We start from the raw sequence: 22329 nt of genomic DNA, 5'->3' as shown, positions 1-22329 counted from the left end.
TAGCCATTTAAAAATCACAACCAGACAGTTCTTTCAGACTTCTAGTAGAATAATAGCCTCCATTTCAACATAATCCAAAGCTACTTCGGAACAGTGCACTTGAAATTGCACTTGAAATTATGCATCTATCCTACTACAGTTCTACACCCCACTTCATCTCAGTGGGAATTTGCCTATGCACCATGAAGAACAGGATCCAGTTCAAGAGAGTTGTAGGTTTGAATGTATATTTAAGCATTAAGTAGTTTTTAGGCTGTATGGCAAATATTCTTGACTTTACATTTGTTCAGTTTTTAAAAACTATATACCATGGACACTTCAGGTAATATTCAGAGCTGCTACTTCCTCTAAACATCTCTGTCCCACAGGGTGGCACTTGGGAATACCCAGCTGGTGGCCCATGGAGAACCCAGGCAGCATCCTGGGGGCTGTGTCCTGACTGCACAACAGCTGCTCCTCAGCAACAGCAGCTGCTGCAGACCCAGTAACAACTACACTGCTCCAAAGTCAGGAATTAGCTCTCTTGACTTTTAAGTTTAGAAGGTCTGTACCACTGTTCATAGTCACTTGGATCGTGCATTGAGGGGAAAAAAACAATGTCTGAAAACACAGGTCAGTCTGACTAGTCAGGAAAAGCATTGCTAAAGGAAGAAAAAAATACATAACAAGGAGGAACATACCTGAAGTTCATTTATTCCATGCCTATACTTTAAAAAGGCACTACCCACACTCAAATGCTCTTGTTAAAATGCTGTGGCTTCATTTTTCAGACTACCAACAATATGCAACATAGAATCATAGAAGGGTTTGGGTTGGAAGGGACCTTAAAGATTATCCAAACTCTCTGCCATGGACAGGGACACATTTCACTAGACCAGGATGCTCAAAACCCCATCCAGCCTGCCCTTACATCCAGCAGGAAGGGGGAGACCACCACCCAAAAAAAAGAAAACCCTTTACAATACCTCAGAAGCATCTGACAGACTTTGCAAGATGTCACTCGACTGAAGGTGTGCATTTTGAACTCATGAAAGCTCGTATCTGCATAATCTGGCCGGATGTTTGACCTAAACACAAAATTTGAAAATTTGCATTAAATTAAATCTAGGACATGAGGCAACATTCACAGCATGAAATCTTTATCCCCAAACAACTAGTTTTATTTAGACTTTAATGTTTTTCACTGACAAGAACCAGAAGTATGGACTTTACCAAACACCTTGAAATTAAATCTGGATTATGGTATTATGCAGACTTCTTAAAATATATCCTATAACAACTTTAGCTGTCACAATAAATACAAAATTAAACATTTGATTTTTATTCTTGTTTGAGTAACTAGGATCATTCTCAACAATATCTTAGTATGTGAATGCACAACAAAAATAACCTCACAGTCTGAGAAGCACCATATCTGAAAACATTACCAGCAAATTTAAGACAGTTAGGTCATAACTATGCAGCAAGATACTGGATAACCCGAGTGCTTTCAAAACAATTAGAAAATATTCACGAGGGTTTGGTTAGTCTTGTTTAAATGTGTTGCACAGTGCCCACAGCTATAGATGCCCACAGCAAACTAAACAAAATAAAAGATCACTACTCACACTGCCAATATACTAACACATTACTAGCAGACTTATTTCCAAAGATCAGGTTTAGGTACAAAGCACTGGTCCACTACTGTACTTGTGTTTCGTTTACCTTCCCTACTGATCCCTTTTAAAAGCAGGAGTATAATTTAAATGTAAACCATTCATCATTTGTTGTACCAGTGACTGTTTTCAGATTTAAATTTTATTAAGTTATCTATCCAGTTTTTTCTGTCATCTGTCCCATTTCCAAGACTGAATGGGAGAACAGGCATTTTCAATTAATTTCTTTTTTCTTTTTTTTTAATTCAATAAGATCCCCAAACTAAAATCAGTAGTCAAAACTGTCAAAATCAGTAATGCTGAAATGCTAGGTACATAATTTAATATTAATCTAGACTGTATCAGATAAGAAAAAAAATATAGTAAGGCTTAATTAATTTTTTAATATTATTTATATTAAAATGCTTAGGACTCCATTAATTTCTGGTATTTTTTAATCAAAGCAAAGCACAATGCATAGGAATTAAAACAGGAAAAAATAATGAGGGCAGGAATGCAAGAATCTACAGTACTCAAAGAAGAAACTAGAAGCTTTTTACAACATAGAAAATTACATATTCTTCCACTGAAGTTGGAGATATTTATAATACATAAGAATGAAACTTATAACTAAGTTCCAGACTAAAACACAGACCAGCCACAAACTGCAATGAAACATAGATAACCATGCAAGCATCACTCCTTCTTAGATGGAATTAAAAGGCTTGCAAAAAGCCATTCAAAGAATCTGCTTAAGTACCCAGTGTCAGAAAGGTCCATCTTGAAATCCACTGCTGAAAATGAACATGCTGAAAATGAAACCATACTTCAAAAGCAAAAGGAATTTTGCTTCTATGCCTGAGAATAACCTTACAATCAGTACTGTTTTAACCACCTCACTTGTGTCTCTCTTTCTGCTCTAACATGCAAAATGTCAATTCCACAACTCCTGCTAACTGAAACAGGTGTGCATACTACCCATCCACAGCAGGAAGGTACAGTAGCATGACAAAATTAATCTCATAAAGTAAAGAACTTTTCTAACCAGGAGAAAAAGAATTATTTTTTTTTTTGGCTCTTAATTAGGTGCAGCCTGTATTTCACCTGTCTTCCAGAGGGCTGCCAAAACTTCTTAGGCTACACTCCAAGCAATCCTAAAAATCCCTAGAACAAGTTGCAGTACTTCACCCCCAACAAAAGCTAATTTTTATTGACCACTTGGTTCAGACCAGGACATCTTGCAGAACTGTGTTCAAAGTATAAGCCAAAAGTGCAAGACTCATGAGATTGAAAGCATATCAAATTAAACCTAACAACCTGACCATTTTTCAAGAACAAACCAAAGAAAAAATTCCATTCATTTAATTAGAACAGAATCAATCTTTAAAAATAATAAGCATAGGTGGATCAAAAGAAAAAAACATTACAACCTTACACAGACAGTAGTTTAACACATGGATATGACTATACAACTTTCTTCCATATGTAAAAATTCTCTTTTCTTCTTCTCTCAGGCTATATTCCACAAAGATTGAAGTGCATGAACTACTCAAAATATACCTCCTATTAACAGAACAAAGATGATACACTGTATTCATTCTTCATTATATTAAAAGCAATATTTGAAAAGAACAGTGTAAGGTAAGAAATTGCTTACTCTGGAGACAGAGTGCTGTAAAGTGAAGTACAATATGCAAAGATAATTAGTGATACAACAAAACCCAGAAAAATAAATCAAGGTGTGCTGTCTACTCCAAATGTAGAGGTAGAATAAGGAAAGCTCTGTAGAAGAACATTTAGTGCAGTGCTACTGTGGGCTGGAAGACTCTTGCACATTCTGCTACCAGATCAGTAATGCAGCATTATGGCAAATCCAGTTCTGTAGTCACATCAGATAAGGCTGAGATGATGCACTAGAGCAGCATGGATGGAGCAGCAAGCCTTTAAATGTAAAGTCAGGAACTTAATGAATCTAGGGGTTTGATATTTTAGTTTTCAATTTTTTTTTTTCTGAAATCAAACACAAAAATAACCCAACTTGATTAATATGTGAAGGTTTACAGCTAGAGTTTAAGCACAACTCATCTGTGACTAAGTTCAAATACCACAAGGATCATAAGAATTTTTTCCCCACAAAACCTCTCAAACTGAAAATTACATACTATGTCTTGAGTTTTCAAATACAGCAAATAAAGCTGATAATGCAGAACAGTCATGGCATAACATGCAACTTTTCAAAGCCATGTCCAACCATTTTGGTTACAGCATGGAAGCCTTATACTGATACCCTCAGAAGAGAGAGCAGCGCTCTCACAACACAGTAAACGAAACATTTCATCCTTCTCAAATCTTTTCTCTTCTACTTTCCAACCAGTAGGCATATTGCAAGACAGAAAAAACCCTGAGTATTTATGTCAATATTAATTCTGAGCCTAATATTATTTTCCTCTTTAGAAGAACGATTTCTTCTAAAGGAGACCAAAAAAAAAGAAACCCTGATGTAATTGTTAGCAAAATTCAAATGTATTGAAGCAATTAACAACATTTCTTTTGGGTCTTACACTGGGTTCCTTCACTATCACAGTGGAACAGCCAAGCCCTCCTGCAGACTCCTCAGTCCCTACTACCACAACCACTGCTATTATGAGGTTCCCCAGGCAGCAAAAAGAATTTTCTATTTCTGCTGTCAAACAATCCTGATGAGTGGCCAGAGCAGGAAGTCACTCATACACCAGAAATACTTAATCTGAAGTAAACAGTGACACCGAACACTTTCCTCGTTTTATTGTAAAACTCTTTTTTTCTACAAGCAACAACAATGTGGGGAGGGAAAAGTAGTTTCCCTTTGTCTCATCTACTTTCTCCTCAGGCAGTTTTAACTTCCCCACTCTAGCAGAGACAAAATGTCAATGTCAATCTGTTATGAGGACAATTTTTCCAATTCTCTCCTCAATTCAGCACCAGAGATTTTATAAGGGACAACCACAAGTGTTCCTCCAGCACAGTGCTGGAACCCCATAAGCAGATTTACTCCAGTCACTACTGCAATGTCCTTGGGCTGCCCCTGAGCCTTCTGAGCAAAGCTTTCTCCTTCCAATTTACTTCCAGAATATTAGTCCCACTGGGACCAATTCACTGCTACACCACCAAGCCAGAGTCCTGCAGGTGCATATCTCACGAGTCTCTGTCACTCGGACATGCAATTCTTGTCTCTCCACAAGCCACGGGAGCCAAAGTTCCAGGGGCAGAATGCCCATCATCTTCAGTCAGTCCTCCATCTCTGAGCGGTCCCTTTGTGTTAAAGTTTTGAAAGTTCAGTGGACAAAAGAGTTACCCAGGTGTCTTATTCAATTGCCCTTCATATCCTCAGCCTTTGGAGCACTCTTTGTGCATATGAATTACTCTCCTTCTAAAAATATTTTCTCCACATTTGCAGTGCCATTTCTTTCTACAGACTTGTTCTTTTCAGAAGTGTAAATTGATCATAGGCCAATCTCATCCCACCCACATAATGCAACACCTTTATATATGGTGTCAACAAGTGTCATGTTATCAACCATCCCCCACAGGCTTCTGCAGACAAAATCCATTCCAGTAATCATCTTTGTGTAGATTAATGGCACAGCTGGCCACGGACTAATGATATAGATAGCCCAAAATTGTCTTGTCAGACAAGATGTCTAGGTGCTTATTCCTATGCCTATAGAATGAGGAATAAATTCCCTTAACTATCCTGCCTCAAAATACCAAAAAATAATTGTTCATATAAAAAAATGAAACCGATTGAGCTACAATTTTCTCACACTAGCAGATGAGATAACACATCAAAGACTTAAAACTCATGCCTAACCCTCAAAACACAAACATGTCACCATCAAAAGACAAATAATTAAGTCAAAAAAAACACCAATGAACCTTGATAACCTTGACATAACCAACTCTGTAAGTCCTGTGCCCCATTTTACAAATGTGAACTTGGATTGTCTTTGATCCAAAGTGTTGCCAAGGTGTATATGCAAGTAATACATCATTAGTATCAAGCAACTTATCTAAGATTTGTTACTGTAATTTCCTTACTTAATGAAAACCATATTCTGATTAGAAGGCACTTAAATCAGAACGTTTCTGAAGAGCAGTAGAAGAGCAGTAGAATACCACAGGCCATACCATTTGGTCTCTCATAGCAACAATTTAGGTTTTATCAGCATTCTTACATTTTTGTTTCCTACAGGGAAAACTATACAGAGTACCTTCCACAACAAATCAATTACATCATCTTCAGGGGGGTAGGCACAAATATACTTTATTTTACTGTCAGTTAAACTTCCTCTACACAGGTAGGGCTTACAAAGTGAAATGCACCAGGAAAACTACTGAACATTCAGCCACAAAACTCAGTCGTTTCTCCAAAATATGTAATTACTACATATGTTTCCCAAGAGAACAAATAAATGGCTGAGAGATAGCTTACTATATAGCCCTTTCCTCCTATTTTCCCAGCTGGCAAATAAGTATATTAAAATCCCATTAATCCCACTATGTCTTCATTTCAGAAAGGACATATTTCTAAAGTTATTAAAAATGAAAAAAGTATTGTAGTCTTATTTTATAATTTTTTTATACTGAGTATATCTTTTCTTGAATGTTTAGCAGTTCAGATATTTCAGTATTAGCCTTGAAGACCAAGAACTAGTGTCCCACATTTGTCTTGCATGGACATACAACTGAAAGCTTACAGGCTGCCATATCTAACAGAAGCATAATCAAGGGATAAAATGAAGTATTACATTTGTTAGATTAATTACATCCTTACAGCAAGTTTAAATATTAAATAGGAAATTAATAAAATGCAAACCACAGGGCCTTTACTAAAAAAGTGTGCACAAAAGAGAAAAAGTGGCTTTATGAAAATGCAAAGAGTAGAAGCAAATAGAATGTGGAGCCTTTGGCTCCTGGTTAGGAATGTCAATCTTGTAGCACAGAACAAGCAAAAAGAAGCTATTCAGCAGCAGAGAGCACTGCAAATCTACCATCTTTCACCTCCAGCAAGGAGTTAAAGGAAGGAGACTTCAGAACACAGCACAAGGGAAAATACCTCTTTCTTTTACTATAAACCTATTTACCATTGCATTTAATGCTACCAATTAGAAACTGCAGTTTAAATAACGTGCAAGGTCCAGTGCTGTCCTCCACTAGTGACCAGTTCTCTCTTTCTCGCTGTATTTTGAGGGCCATTTCCTTTAATTGCTTTCTTGGCAGCTTTTCAATACCAGCTTGACTTCAGCAATTAAGACCTTTACAGATTTCCCCCCTCCCTGGGTCTAGGCCACTGAAAAGGTGTTGTTTAAACCCACTACAAACAATTTAATTAATGTTGAAAAATTGCTGCTCTGGAGTACTTAATTAAAAACTCAACTTCTTTCCCAAACTTCAAGTGTTTTTAAATTTAATTTGTTTTTCTTCTTAAAAGTGAAAGGAAAATGTATTACAGGAGGAAAAAACTCCTCTGAAAAAGTTTGATATTCCTCGGATATATGTGCACGAGAAGCACGTCCATGTTTAATCAGAGCATGCATAGGAAAACAAGGAATGAACATTTCACACAAAGATTAATGCAAAAGTAACCCTTTGTAAATAGATCAGCGAAGTTCCTTTCAAAAGTGAATTGTCTGCAAAACAAGAGGGTATCAGCAAGAGCAGGTGCTGAGCCAGATAACCTTGGGTAGATCACTGCTGTTAAACACAGAGCAAGCAAAGGCCTTGTAAACATTGACTGAATCAAGTCATTCTCAGAGAGAGGACTGATGACAAACCTCTCAGGTATCACTGAAGCCCGGAGATGCTCCTCCATCTGCCACTCAGTGGCACTGGCACCTTGGAGAGCAGAGGAACCTTCTCTTCCCCCAGCAGCAGTCCCACAGCAGTTTTCTGAGTAACGTGAAGCAGCAGCAATTTCTTGGGTTGGAAACAGGATGCGGAGCAGCCATGGGCTCTTCATAACAGTGCAGTGAGACAGCTGCCCGCCCTTTGGGGTTTAGAGTTCTCCCCAAAAGGGGAAAAAAAACATACTAGGAAGTTCTAATTATATTTCTTGGGTTTGGGTTTGACTTCTTTTCACAAAAATACTATTTAGGTGAGGTCTCAAAGATCATTTTCCCACCTTAGTCTCTTCAAGAAATGCAATCGTGTCACAAGAAATTATGCAGAGTTCAGTTGTATGTACGTGCTTGGAAAATGTCCATCATTTTGGAAATGCATTATATTTGAAACTGAATAGCCGTTTCACTTGATTAGAACTTGGCTTTAGAGAATAGTTAATGCATGTATGCCCACCTGTGAGCCCAGAGGCATAACAAATAAGGAGATGCATGAAGTATCAGATAAAGAGTCTGCAGTGAATCACAATTGTTTTAAGTATTAAAAGAAGAAATACTACAGGGAGCTCAGATAAAACTCCATACCTTGAACTCTCCTCAACTCTCAACCTCAAGTTAGACCTTTGTATTTCAGAGCTGATGTTATTCTGCACTCCATGTTATGCTTATAATAATTTAAAATGCTCCATCCAGAACCGTTCAGAATTATGGACACCCTGAGCACGAACTGCTGAAGATCATTTTCAAGTGTATGTGATGTGAAATCTGATGCTGTACTCATGCAGTATAGCTTGTAAAGGAAACAGCACAGGTTAATACCTCTGGATACTGAATAAAAAATAAAAATTTTTTATTCCAGGTTTACTTATTGTATAAAATATTGGCATCACTGCAGAAAATGCATCAGTAAACTCAGATCTAATGTAACTATTTATAAGATACTAGTTGCTAACAGAAATTATTTATGAAAACATCCAGAGTTAAAATTCCTAGTTTGTGTCAAAGTCACCTCCTTTCAAAACTTTAAGCACCTTAAAATTCAGCCATGACAATTGGCACTAAGCATCTCAGAAAATTTTGGAAGTACGTTACTGTCAAACAGGGCTAAAAGCTCTCAGCCAAACCTCATACGAAAAATTTCTTGCAAAGATGGCCCCAAGAGACATGCAACAGACTCACCCCCTTAGGATCCCAGCCCCTACAAACAGAGCCAGCCTTACATTTGGACTTGCTTTACACTCCAAGCATTTCAGCTCTGTGCAACCATCCCCATTTCAACTGGTCACACAACATGCTGTCATCTACTAGAAAATGCATTTGTGCAATAACAAAGTAAGAGGGCAGAGAGAAAGCCACAAATAAGTAATTTACAAATAAGTAAAATACAAATAAGTATTCATTTTTTAAATCTTTACAAGGATTTTATTATTTACGAAAAAATAAAGGCAATCCGAAAGGATATTTTCACTAGAGGAGAGCAATGCCATTTCACAAAAGATAATTTGCAGCTTCTTTTTTACCTTCTCAGGAGCAATGCTGAGTACTTACAGCTAATTCATTTTCTCTGTTCCAGCTCAGCTGTTATATATCAGAATCATCTTTGAGAATGCTATTTATTGAAGTAATCAATCAATCAATTTTCCATATGCTAATACTCAAACATTCTGGTTTGTCACATCAAAGAGTCTTCATCAAGAAGACATGTTATAAAATTAAATTATCACAAGTAAACTGTGCTTTTGATTAAGAACACACAACTTCTAAGAATTTGCTTGGAAATTTTCTTATTTGATCATATGATGAGTGGCTTTTTTGAGATCAAGGAAATTATCTTGTTAACTTTTTGGAAACATACTGCATTGTTTCAAACAAGATAATTGCTTTCTTTTTCTTTATCTACTTCCCCAAAAAGCATGGGAGGTGAACTGCTTTGAGCTAATCTATTCCTGTAAAATATTTTTGAACACTACCTGATAGGAACAAAGCTCTGTGAGACATCAGTACTTGCAAATCAAGAGCGTCTATACTTAATATACATCTGTATTCAATGGCTGAATATTATTTATGGAAGTTCTAAGTCTAACAAATCCAAATTTACCAAGTTGCTTGTATTGATAAGCTTTAAATATTTTATCGTATTTACATTTAACTGAAGATAAGTCTGTGTTTTGGAATCAAAAACTCTGAAAATACAGGATTTATACAGCCATTAACTTGTAAATTATTAGAGAAATACCTACCTGTGCTAAGAAAAAGATAGCATTGGTTTGCAGGGAGAAGCTATGACATCTATTCATATAACCAGAGTATCAAGACAATTATGTAATGCAGCATTCCATGTTTTAGCACTGAAAAATCTCCTTGCACAAGAAAGGCCAATATTAAGATTGTGGTATTTTATTTTTACGATGTAGTGTCACTACAAATTTATTTCACTGAATTTTAAGAAGCACTAATTTTCATAGTAATATTCCTCAGATACTGTAAGGTAAGTTGTAAAAACTTAAGGATTGGGATATTTTTTGGTTTTTGTGAACTGGACAGACATAATACTGAAGTATATTTATCATCTTGAGGTGTTTACCCGCTGTTTTCATAAACTCTTGCTTGCTTTCACATTTTACACTATCCTTACACTGTGCTCTTAATCATATCCAGCATCTTCACACAGTTCTTGCTGTGTCTGGAATAATCTAAAGAAATTTTATAACTATAAATATGTTGTGAATGATTGCTTATAACCCTGAAAAACATTTGATCAAAAGCAACTGGAGTCACAGCAAAGAACAGGAAAGCATTCTTTTTTAACAGACAAGAACTTGGCATTCATTTTTGCAGTATTGCAATACTTATACTGATGAAAAAACCCCAGGCAGACATGATTGTTTATTGCTTTGGTTACCTGTGTGAGGTTGGTACAAGTGCAATACCTCTGCAGGTTATTTAAAAAATGCAGCAGACATCTTAAGGCTTTTATGATGCTCTGATAAGAAAGCTTTAATTTAATATGCCAGTGTTCAATATGTCAGAGCTCAAATATTCTCTCAGAAGAAAGCTTAATGCACATGCATTATTAATGCACTATCTGAGGGAACAGATCTATTGGAGTGGAATCTGACCAATGTCATTAGTCACAGAGTGCAAAACCAATGTGAAAATACAAATGATGATAGGTAAGAGACACTTGGCACCTACCTTGTGTCTTGTACTAGTTTTTATTAAAATTTAGAAAACCAATGAGCTCTGGGTGCAATTTATGTAGTTTTTCTAATCTAAATTGTTGTGCACACACTTACCAGGTTTGATAATCAATGAATCTCAGGATTATTTCCTCACTATCAGATGATATGTTCTGTGTCCCTTGAGTTGCAAGGTGTGAATTTATGTTGAATTGATGCAGCAATTTATCAAAAACATGTTAGACTCTACCTGAGCTGCTGCACAAACTCTCTAGTGACCCAAAACAAAGTACAGTGTAATTAAAACTAAAACCACTATTTTGTGAGGGCTGCACAGCTTTCATGTCCAAAATCTTTTATTTAGGTATTTAAAAGAAAAATCAGATTCATTAACTGCATACAATTAATGCATACCCTAATCACTATAATGAACCTGTTTCCCACTGATTTTTCAGGCATTACTAATTAGACATGACATTAATATTGCTATTTCAGCTAGGTCAAAGCAGAAACTACAATCATAGTACTTCAGAAGGCAAAATTTTAACTGTTCCTCTGCCTGCAAGATCTTTTAATACATTTCTCAGTTTGCGAAAGGCAATAGTTGAGTAAAGGCTAATTACAAGGTGTGTTACAACACTGTTGCAAGAAACTTTACAATATTGGTTCTGTGTGTCTTGAAATCCAGCAGGACTAAAGCTGACACTGCCCTGAGCAACCTAAGTCTTGCAGGAGACTAAAACCAAAAATCTCTACACACCTCTTCCAACCTAAATGCTTCTTTAAATTGCATTTATGTGTAAGATGTTTCTATACTCAAGTCAAGTTTGCTGACAGTCATTTTTAGACTGGATTACAAAACCCAGTTGAGAAAGGCTTAAATTAAATTAGGAAACTGGACAACATAATAACAAAATAAATTCAGCACAAACCAGCATAAGATATTACATGTCATATTACACTAATGGACTCAAATATTGTCAGTGGGAAAATATAGTCTGCAGCCTTTCACGGGAAAGATCTCTGCTGTTGTGGTGATGAGAACAAACACCTGCTTCATGCTCTACTGTGATCAAGAAACAAACTACAAACCAAGTATTTAGTGGATGGAAGGGAGTGTTAAGTGTCAGCATGGGAAAGATGTAGCAGCAAGCAACAGATTTTCTTTCACCATTTATTCTATCATCTCATGAGAAAATAGAAGAATTAAATTCTTCCCAACAATGATGAGAAAAGCAGTTGCTCTATAATAAGAAATTAAGCCTTGTAATTAGTCAGCTAAGTAACAATATAACTGAGGTACATACATAGAATATGTACATATGCATACAACAGAGGAGGGACACTTCACCTTTCAAGGCGTATTTTCTTTTATAAAGAATGGTTAGCACAAATTCATTGACACAAATATTAGCCAACTATTTTTAAAAATAGTCATTTTTAAAATCAAAAAGCATGTACAGAAGAGCTTTCTAGGGAAAAATATCAATCAACATTCCCACCTTTTAGCATAAGCTGAATAACATGAAAGTATTACATATTTGTTCTGATTCTTTTGGTGTTTTCAAAAGGGGAGGAAAGAAATCAGACAAGATCTGCTACTAGAAAAACAAAAAGATTTGTGTCTCACACAATCAGTTTTTGAGGTTTTAAATGGCCTAGTTATGGCAAATAAACCATGCACTTCATCACATTGCTGACAAACTTTCATTTAATACATGATGTCTCTAATTTGGCTGAATGAGAACAGTAATTTGGCTGTACACTTCTATCAATATTATCCTGGATATGGAATGACTTTGCATTTAAACCAATGTTATTTGACACACTAGACCAAATTTAAACATTCCATGTCTGGTACAGTAGCCTTTGCAGCACTATATTTGAAAAGATGCTTATTTACCCTTGTAGCAAAGGCTCATCCACTGCTAGGAACAGCACTCCAAGAACAAAACAGCAACTGCTCAAGCTGGCCACTGTCACAGTCAAGGGCCACATCTCTTCCAAGGCAATGAGCCGGTTACACCCCTGTGCATGCAGAACATGCATTCACACCAGTGAGAGAAGAGGCACATCAAGGCACAACTCAGGCACTGGCAATGAAGAGAGTTCAAGAACACCCATGAAATTCTTAGGATAAAAAGAAACTGTGGTGTTTGGTATATTATATATTTTCCAAATAAAGCAACAGACTCAGGAAAACAGCAAATACATACTGTAGGAACAGAGCTGCCATAAATAAAAACCAATAAATAAATAAATAAAAACAATTTATTCAGTTTCCTATGACCAGTAACCCAGGATTTCCAACCTCCCTCAAAACAAAACTCACCACACACTACACTAACAGAGCTGGCTAAGAGGTAGAATATTTTCACAGGTTTTTGAAATTAGCTTTCCAAGAGAAATTTACTACTCTGGAAAGTAACACTCTGGAAATAGCACTAGGGTTTCATCTAGCCTTCCTTTAGGGATTTTCCATACCAAGTATGCCTAATGTATTCCTGCCCTCTGCACCTAAATCAAGTCCAGCCAGCAGTGTTCTCCTCTATTTCATACTTCATCAATAAACTTCCCATATCTGGAGGCAAATACTCATTTCAACAACACCAGCATCTCCACAATAGGTGCTTTTTCATCAAATAAACTATCACCATTTTTTCATACACCAGTATAAACATCTAAGTTCCCCCCCTCAAAAAAGGAGAAATTACAGCCTAGCTGAAATAATTATGCCTCTTAGACTGTTCTAGTAGCACCAAGGTTACTTCTTACTTTAAAAATAATAAGAGAGATCCTATTTTGTTCTGTTATTATGTTCTTGGATTAACACTTGCACAAACCTGTCTTCAACACACTGCTATCCCAAAGGCATTGAAACTTCTGCCTGGAACTCAGTAAACAACATCATTTCTGATAATCCCAAGTTATTCACCCCTTCAACTGTGCTGGGTTTGCAGTCCTGTAAAATTTCAAGTAATGAGAAGTATTTTGCCCATGGAAGCAGTAATTATATTGAATGCAATGAATAAGAGCACAATTTCAATCACAGCTACGTTTCAGAGCAGAAAAGTCAATCTACACAGTGACAGTGAGAACCCTGAAAACTACAAATGAAACCAATCAAGTGACCCTTCAACACACCTGGCTTAGTTTGTTCCCAAATACAAACTCTTGTGTCTCAACATGCATTAGAAGATCATTATTGCTACATGCACCAAGGTATGTTTTGGGAGAGATGCTGAGGGAAACACGCAGTGAAGTCAAAGCCATGTAACAGAGCTGGGGATAAGCAGTGAGAACTCCAGAAAGGATAAAGCAATAATGCCATTGCATCATGGTGCACCTCAGCCCTGATCCTGCTGCTCCAGCCCCAGTGCCTTAACCACACGGAAAGAGGTTGAACTACAGGTGTGGCTTTACAAGAAGGACAAACATGCATGCAAGGCAACACCACCCATTTTCAAAGAACAAGTCCATCTGCCAGAGAGGAAAGAGTGGCACACAAACTCACCAACCACAGAGGTGCTGCCTGCTCTGCTCCCACAGACCAGCAGCAGCCATAACTCCTGTGACAGAGGACATTCCCAACAGCTGAGCAGTGCTGGCTGCTGCCCAGCACTGTAGGAGGGCAGAGCTGCACTCACACACCAGCACCAGGAGGGGCAGGGGAGAATGGTCCTCACACAGCCATAGAAATGGCTGGGAAGAATTGGGGAAAAAATCATAGTGCTCTCCCCACTCTTCTTAGCTCCTTGCCCGACTTCTGGTTTGTTTGCTTTTTTGGGGCATGGCCAAGATGCCTGAAGAGTGATCAAGAGTTACAATGCTGAAGGTGATAAGTCTGAGTGACTCACTTCTCACACACATGTTAATGTTAAGTAAATATAATTATGGTATTACACAAAGCACAGCGGGAAGAGCGGAGGGACAGAAAGAGGTACACATGCAAATAAATACCTCCTTCCAACCCCACTTAGAAATTTTTGCCAATCAAAATTTTTGCCTTCAATAAAAATCAGCAAGATGGGAAAGTAGTAAACAGGCTTTATTGTATCTGCCCAGCTCAGGTTCTCCTTCCATATGTTTCCGTTATATCATGAACACTCACCATACTGAGGTTTTTAAAAATCAGGTATAATTTTGGAGGAAGTTTCACTCAAATCAGCTCACAATACCCTTTTTCCTGAATCCACACCCCTTTACAACCACATTCAAACCCGCCACTGTTAATGCTGTGTTCACCTGGGAGCCTCTCACTCCCCCTCACACTTTTTCTTTCCATAAAGCAAGCATCACCTGTCATCCAATTCCCTTGTGCATGCTTTAAATTTAATCACAATACCCAACGTGTCAATAATCATGTTTGTCTTCCTGACAAGAATCAGAAATGGAAATAAAGTCCATGCTGCATAACAATAATGTAATCTGCAGTGCTGCAACTGAACAACTTAGTTTTCAAGAAGTCTAAAGCAACCTCCTCTCACTTTAAAACATACAAAGGAAATCAGCCTTTTGAAACTCAATCTAATACGTCAAGCAACTTGATTCAGCTCCTAACTAATAAATTAGATAAAACCCCCTAGGAAAGATGCCAGCATCCCCTCCCAAACCACCAGCATTACCTTTCAAAAACATACTTCAATTAGTCAAAATTAAAATGGGATAGGAAAAATGCCACAATTCTGATAGATATTTATTGTTAATATAATTATTATTTCCCCATGGTTGCTTAAGACAGCATTACTAAAACCGTTTTAGTGGCAAGGTTGGAAAATACTAAATAGCCTAGAGTGCCCTCTTCCTTTTCCAAGAGGAATTTCAAATACTGTTGATGAAGATGTCAATCAGTTGTTTCTCAGAATGTCAAATAAAATAGCTAACTAGACTGTATTAAAACATGAAAAAAATTTAGTATAATTTAAGCAAAATCCTTACATTAGTGATGAAAGTGATTCTACCTTAATAAAAATATACTTACAGAGCCATCTGAAATTGTTCAAGCCATTTCTTCTTTAAGTCTTTAGTTTTGCAATAAACTTCTAAACCATTTTCACCTTGGATATGAATGAGGTAGAAGCCATAAGACCACTGCATACGAAGATTGGTAATACAAAAATCATCAGTTATAAAGAACTGAAAGGGAGGTAAAAAACCTCTAAAAATAACAAAGCATTTGTATATTCTTTAATTCATTAATTTTGGGAACAGTAAGACCACTTTCTTGTGTTCCCTTAGAATGACTTACTCAAACGTTTTAATTACCTCAAAATGAACAAAATTGAATTCTAAATATTCACTCCAGCTTACATTTAAAATGCAAAACATCTTAAAGAAATTGTATTTAAATTTTAAACTCCCATAAAATGCTTCAAATTCTTGCTAAAAATAAACATTTTATGTGAGTTAGCAAAAAATATTTACCTTCTTATTTTCTTTATCAGTAGTAGGGTTATTTGTAATTTTGTATTTCTGAAGATCTATTATTTCCTTCATTTCATAATTATCCCCTCTCCTTTTGCAAACAATGACAGCTAGATCAAACAAGAAGATATGCCTATGAAAATACAATACAGAGATGGTTAAAAACACTCCAGAAAACTAACACCAAAAAGTCTTATTTTACACACTTTTGCCAGTGGCATTTAAAATTTTGAAGATTAAGAACTAAACTACTGGCTAATAAAACAACTAACACTGGAAGTACTTTTGCTTAAGACCAACTCCTTGTAAGGGGCTTAGTGATCTCAGACAATAATGTAATAACTAACTGTCCATTCATCCTTTGCACATTCACTTGGTCAGTGGTAGACAGGCTCTGTGAGTGGAAAGCCCTCAAGAAACGGTGAGCTGACCTCCCATGTCTCAAGAGTTACTTCACAGGTTTTCAACAGCCAACACCACATGCCATGCCATCACCTGTCTTGCCTTGCACGTTTGTCTAATGTCGTTATCCTTATTTCCCCATCACCTTGAGGTCTGCCATACTGTAAGAGGGAATGGTTCTGAAATAGAAGAAATGTATGATTCCATACAGCAACAGTGTGAAGATAACACATTCAAATGTTAGACCACTCACTCCTTTTACCCCAATAAAGGACTTTTCAGACCAGGAAACAACATATTTTCCTCAATAACAAACAAAATACTATAAAGAATCGGCCCATTCTATTTTTGTCTTCAAATGTGAAAGGTTTTCCCATTACAAAAACATCTGAGAGTCACTGTACACATACAAACATATTTAACTACCAACACCCATAATTGAGAGACTTATTTAGTTTAATATGCATGTCATTCTAAACGAAGCAAAACATACTTAAATATTATCAAAAATATTATAAAGTCCTGAGAAATGAGGACAAAATACATTTAATCAATACGTTTGATCAAAAGTGATTTTAAAATTATATGTAAATTAAAAAATCACATACCAGATTCTCTATTGATAGTTGAAACTGTCTAATTTCCCGAAGTGTTTCATTATCTCTCTTTACTTCATTTACGTATTGAGCCAAGTCCTAGAGTATCAACAGCAAAAGGGAGGAAAAGAATAACTCTTCTATAACCGACTGCTTCAATCAATTATTTTGACATGTTCATTCCTAATTTTATATTTGTCTTATCTACATATTTAGTAATTTCTTTTGCAATTCTCTTTAACATTCAAGAACTATCAATATGTATGCCTAAATAAAGAAGGAAATATGTGTCTGCATATCTTCAATAATATTTAAAACACTCTTCATGATATCTATTGGAACATGAATTTACTATAGAGGGAAACAAGTAATGAATTCTTAAAAAGAGCTGATTTTTTCTGAATTTCCTTAGTGTTTTATTTTCAAGATTAAAGATGGAAACTAAATTCATGCAGCTGACTACTGAAAAAGCAGTCAATATCCAACCTCCGAGGTAAATAGGAGGTAAATAGAGAATATAGCAGAAAACATATATAAGGCAGCTCAAAAGCAGAATGTAAGGTGTAAATGAATTATAAACCTGGGTGCTTGTAAGCTACGGCCCCAGCAGGGGGATCTTGCTCTTACTGTTGCACAGCAGAGAGAAGCCATTACACAGCAGATTTTAAAAGGGGCTTCTGAAGGGATATACTACCTGAAGTCACAGGGTGAGATCATCATTGTGCCCTTTACCAGAACATGTACTGTGCACATTTCACTAAAGCCTTTAAAACGCTCTGAAGATGCTTGAGTAATAGTGACAATTTGCTGGGGCTTCTGTGTTTATGGGTAGAGATGAGGAGTGAGCAGAAGAGGTAATTGGCAGGGTCAGGAATGCTGAGAGCAGCAGTTGGAAAAGGCATTATGATCTTCCTAACTTGCTTTTACAATATCCCTTCAATATGGTCACAAATTTGGAGGGTGGGAGGAAAACATATCTTCTCCCTAAGATGTTTTTAATCAAAATCTATGAATAGCTGCAGTCATTATGCTAGCTTCCAAAATGGATCTGTGCAGGACACATTCACGTCAGTCTTAAAACGCTTGGGTTAGAAATTAAATAACCTCCTTTCTTCTGCCAAAAGAAATCCAATAGCATTATCCTTCCAAGAATTTTCTTTCCTGGGGGGGCAGTACCACTTTGCTAGCAGTTTTACCAAAGACATTTTCTTTTTGTCTCTCTTGATAAGAGACACCAGGGTTTTTAGAAGCAAAACACCAGGGCTACACTGTTATTTTTACTACAATGGCAGGGACTACAGTAAATCAGAATGGGAACAATGCTGCAACCTTAAGGAGAGACACTCATACCTCAGGGGTTTGTGGGTTTGGAGGGGGTGGGGTGAGGTTTTGTAGTATTTTATTTGGTTACATCCTGCCAGTGCATCTCTGCCACAGACACTCTGGCAAGAGATTTCTCTGATCTTTACATCCAACAGACACCAACAATGAAGACAACCAGCAAATTGGGAAGAAAAAACAGGGGTAAATATAAAACAGTTATTTTCCAAGCCAATTAGCAGCAACCAGGATGCATGACCTGCCACTAGATGGATGAACACTGTGCCATCTCTTTTCAGGCACCTCTCAGAGGGAAATCATTACAGTGCCCATCCCTTTACGTTCACTGCATAGAAATGGATAACAAAAAAAGGGCAATAAAAATCTCATATTTGTGCTGCTTTGTATTCCAGACATTCAAGGCAGCCACAAAATATGAGACAGCTGTGTGACCCAAGACTAACTTAGTCTGACTTCAGCATCTACTGTGGACCATACAGATTACAACAGGAGACATAATTTATGTCATGTTGGCTCCTTTCTCCACAGAGAACAGAAAAAACTTTCTAACTCCAGCACATGAATGTCACCATTCATGCCATGAAGGCAAGCGAAGCAGACCTGTGCTTTGTTTCTGAAGCTGTGCAGAGGAGCACATAATATATTACCTCATGCACAAAGCAGAACAGTTATTCTATAAAGCATTTGTTTGTACCACTTGCAGGTGAATCTATAGTGACAGGTACCCTACCTCCAGAAAGACACTACTGCTTTCAAAGGTAATGCCACAGAGATCATATTAAGATGACAGAAAAAGGCCTTGTAAACAAAGGCAGCTCTCCATCGTACTGGGAAATTACTGATCTTGATTCAAACTGACTTACAGCAGTAGAAATACTCCTAAATTTCAGAAGCAAGACCAACATGATTGAAACATCTGTTTTCCAGCAAACGCAAAAGTAACCCAAAATGAGGAAGTTCCATTTCACAAGCCCTCTGCTTCAGAAAACTAGTGAACTTGTTTCCCAGACTTGAGTAAAACCCTCAACTTCACACTTGCCATGACATACAAAGCTCACAGGAACCTGTGAAAACATGCTTGAAATGTTGTGAAGAACATGACCTCGTCCAGGAAATACAATTCTGAGCTACCATTCTAACCACCAACAGACATAAATACTTCACTGCCATAAATACTCACCTTCATTGCATCAAGTGCCAGTTTTAGATTTGCCTTCTCCATGGCATCAGTAGTGTGCTTTACCAGCTCCTGTGGACAGAGCAGTTAAAACTTTCCACCCACTGTTCATCATTTTTTTAAACTGAAATCATCATTGCTCATCCCCACCCCCAAAAAATACAGAAGCCAAAACCAGAAAACACAGCCCAAGAATAGGCATTTTCATCCCCAGAGTGAGCAGCCTATCAGTGAGTGGGGACTATTGCAAACAGTAATTGGCAAGTGTTTAGGAATGATTGCTGCACAGCCTAAACACCGACTTCAGCTGCTAATGAACCATCACGAGAAGTGAATTTGGTCTGTCTAGCACTTAAAACTTGCCAAATCAGATCATAACTGTATGTGCATGCTGGAAGCCCAGGTAAACAACACTCAGGTTCATTTATACATTGCTATGTGGTATTTCATCCTATTCTAAAGCACGCACTTGCTCACAGACAGGGATCCATGCTAGCAGTAAAACCTCAGCTGAAATGTGCACAGCTTAAAAGTCACTGTCTCGTCATACCTAAGAGGAAGCTGACTCAGAAAACATACTGAAATCAAATTTACATGCTCAAAGAATTCTTTTAGCCACTTCCCATATGGAAAACACAGAGTCTTTTGGGGGGTTTATGAAGTAGAAGTGCAACCCCTTGGGGAAACAAGAGGTCTTCTTTATAATTTGAGGCAATAATTATACATTTCAGCTCAGATAACTTAGTAAAATCATAAGACATGGAATAGTATTTTAATACTCATATTACAATTAATAATAATTAGTACTTATATTTGCATTGCAGTTCTAATAATTTACTCATTATTTTCTTTCCAAGTCTGTAAAATATTTTTGTACAACATATATTGTTACACAGAGCACCGTGACATTGTATATCAACTTTCAACAATATACAGGATGATTATAAAATCATGAGTCAGATCTCATAAGTTTTTTTTAAGAAGTTGTACCATTAATTTTGCTTTTCTCCAATTTTGCATTGATCAAAATATTGATGACTCATTTACAGAAGTATTTCAAAAATTTAATATTACAAAATGTATGTTGTTCTGCAGAGTAAAAATTATGCTCCATATATAAGTAGTAGATCTTTTTAAAATGACATTTTACAAGCATCAGCAGGGTTGACAGTCTAATATAGCAATACATTTCTTCGCAGCTGAACTAATGAGTCTCCTGGCACAGCTATCAAATTAAATTTATAAGACTCTCCACCCTTATTACAGGACTAACTGCAAAAGCTAATGCTTTGTGGGTTATAACAAGAAGCATTTCAAAATAAATATGGCTTAATTGCAATTTATGACAGCGAAGAAGTATCTTACAAGTATACTGTATGTATGGCCCAGCTTCTTGTTTTGGAGTGTAATGGTTCACATTTCCAAGTACCATGCTTATGGTTTGGTACTACTAACCATTTTAAACACACAAACAACAAAAGGTCCAGAGACTGAGGAAACAATAGTTTTACTTTATTTTCCCCAGCTATGCTTCAGCTCTAAGAAATTATCTCTGGGAGAAACCCTGCACTTGACTGAATTTTATTTCTTAACATATCTAGGGATGCATCAATCACCTTCCTTTGATAAAGACATTTGGCTTTCATTTTTACAACCCACTGATGAGAAACAATCACAATTTTGCTCTCAACCCCCTTAAATTTCAAAAATAAAATACCTGGAGCAGTAGGTGATATTTCAGCACTCTTTGCATTGGAACCACTAAGAGATCCCGCAATGTAAATTTCCCATTATTGGCCCTCTTGGAACATTCCTAGTTCAAAGCAGAAGAAAGAAGAAGGCAATAGAGCTAGAAAATAAACTGCTTCCAGTGATACATATGAAAATTCAGTGACATATAAGCAACTATCTTAAGCTTGTGATAAATAGTAGCAACAAAATGAAAAACAGTTGATATGGCAAAACAAAAAAAAAAGCAAATATGGGACTGGATTTAGTCACATGTTCTCAGATGTTTCAACATGCATGAGAGAGTAGATCAAAGGCAAGAGAAATTAGCCATTCCATACAACTAAAAATAATATATATTTTCTATGGGGCAAAAAAACCCCAAAAGGTAATTATGGAAACTACAGGGCCAGTAAGTCTCACTTTAGTACTTCAATGCAAAAATTGTGGAAGAAGTCCTCTTGGCAGTAATATCTGGGCACATTAAGAAATTATAGGGGAATACCTAGCATGGATTTACCACATGTAAGTCAATGCCTGACCTACTTGACTGGATCTGTAAATGGGTGGGGAGAGCCCACCTTGACTTTTCCACAGCTTCAGCTCTCACAGCAGAGTAATATCCAGGTTGGGATGTTATGCTCCAGGTCTATAAAAAACTGACTGAATTATGAGGCTCAAAAAGTGCAGTGACTGATGTTTCCTGCACCACCTGAGGGACAGGTGCAAACAGAGCTCTTTGGCGCTCTGTCCAAGGCCCCCTCCTCTTCAGAGCCATAAAGGTTTTGACTTCAATGAAAGCAGCACATAATCACAGAAACACATGATATAAGGTGCATACATATATATACATGTTAAAAAATATTGATACCTCTAACTTCAATTTAACATCTTCTTTTGTCTTAGAGATATTGTCTAAGCACGATATGGCTATCTCCACTTGGCTGCAGTACTGTCCATAAATAACCAACC

General features: G+C 36.9%; 1 protein-coding gene across 4 annotated transcripts in view; it reads right to left on the bottom strand.

Moving 5' to 3' along the window:
- The window catches only part of VAV3 (vav guanine nucleotide exchange factor 3), a 146002-nt gene that overhangs the window by 61139 nt on the left and 62534 nt on the right, over positions 1-22329 (bottom strand). For all 4 annotated transcript variants that reach the window (XM_064428028.1, XM_064428030.1, XM_064428029.1 and 1 more), the window contains 8 exons: positions 22229-22328; positions 21347-21442; positions 19633-19701; positions 17124-17210; positions 16609-16694; positions 16114-16246; positions 15671-15780; positions 966-1067 (listed from right to left, as the gene is read on the bottom strand). In XM_064428028.1, coding sequence (XP_064284098.1) covers positions 966-1067; positions 15671-15780; positions 16114-16246; positions 16609-16694; positions 17124-17210; positions 19633-19701; positions 21347-21442; positions 22229-22328 — 783 coding nt within the window. The remainder of the gene's footprint in view (positions 1-965; positions 1068-15670; positions 15781-16113; positions 16247-16608; positions 16695-17123; positions 17211-19632; positions 19702-21346; positions 21443-22228; position 22329) is intronic.

Source organism: Passer domesticus, chromosome 7, assembly GCF_036417665.1.
Source record: "Passer domesticus isolate bPasDom1 chromosome 7, bPasDom1.hap1, whole genome shotgun sequence".
Taxonomy (NCBI): Eukaryota; Metazoa; Chordata; class Aves; order Passeriformes; family Passeridae; genus Passer; species Passer domesticus.
The sequence above is the reverse complement of the archived record's forward strand: the minus strand, read 5'-3'. Positions and strand labels throughout refer to the sequence as shown.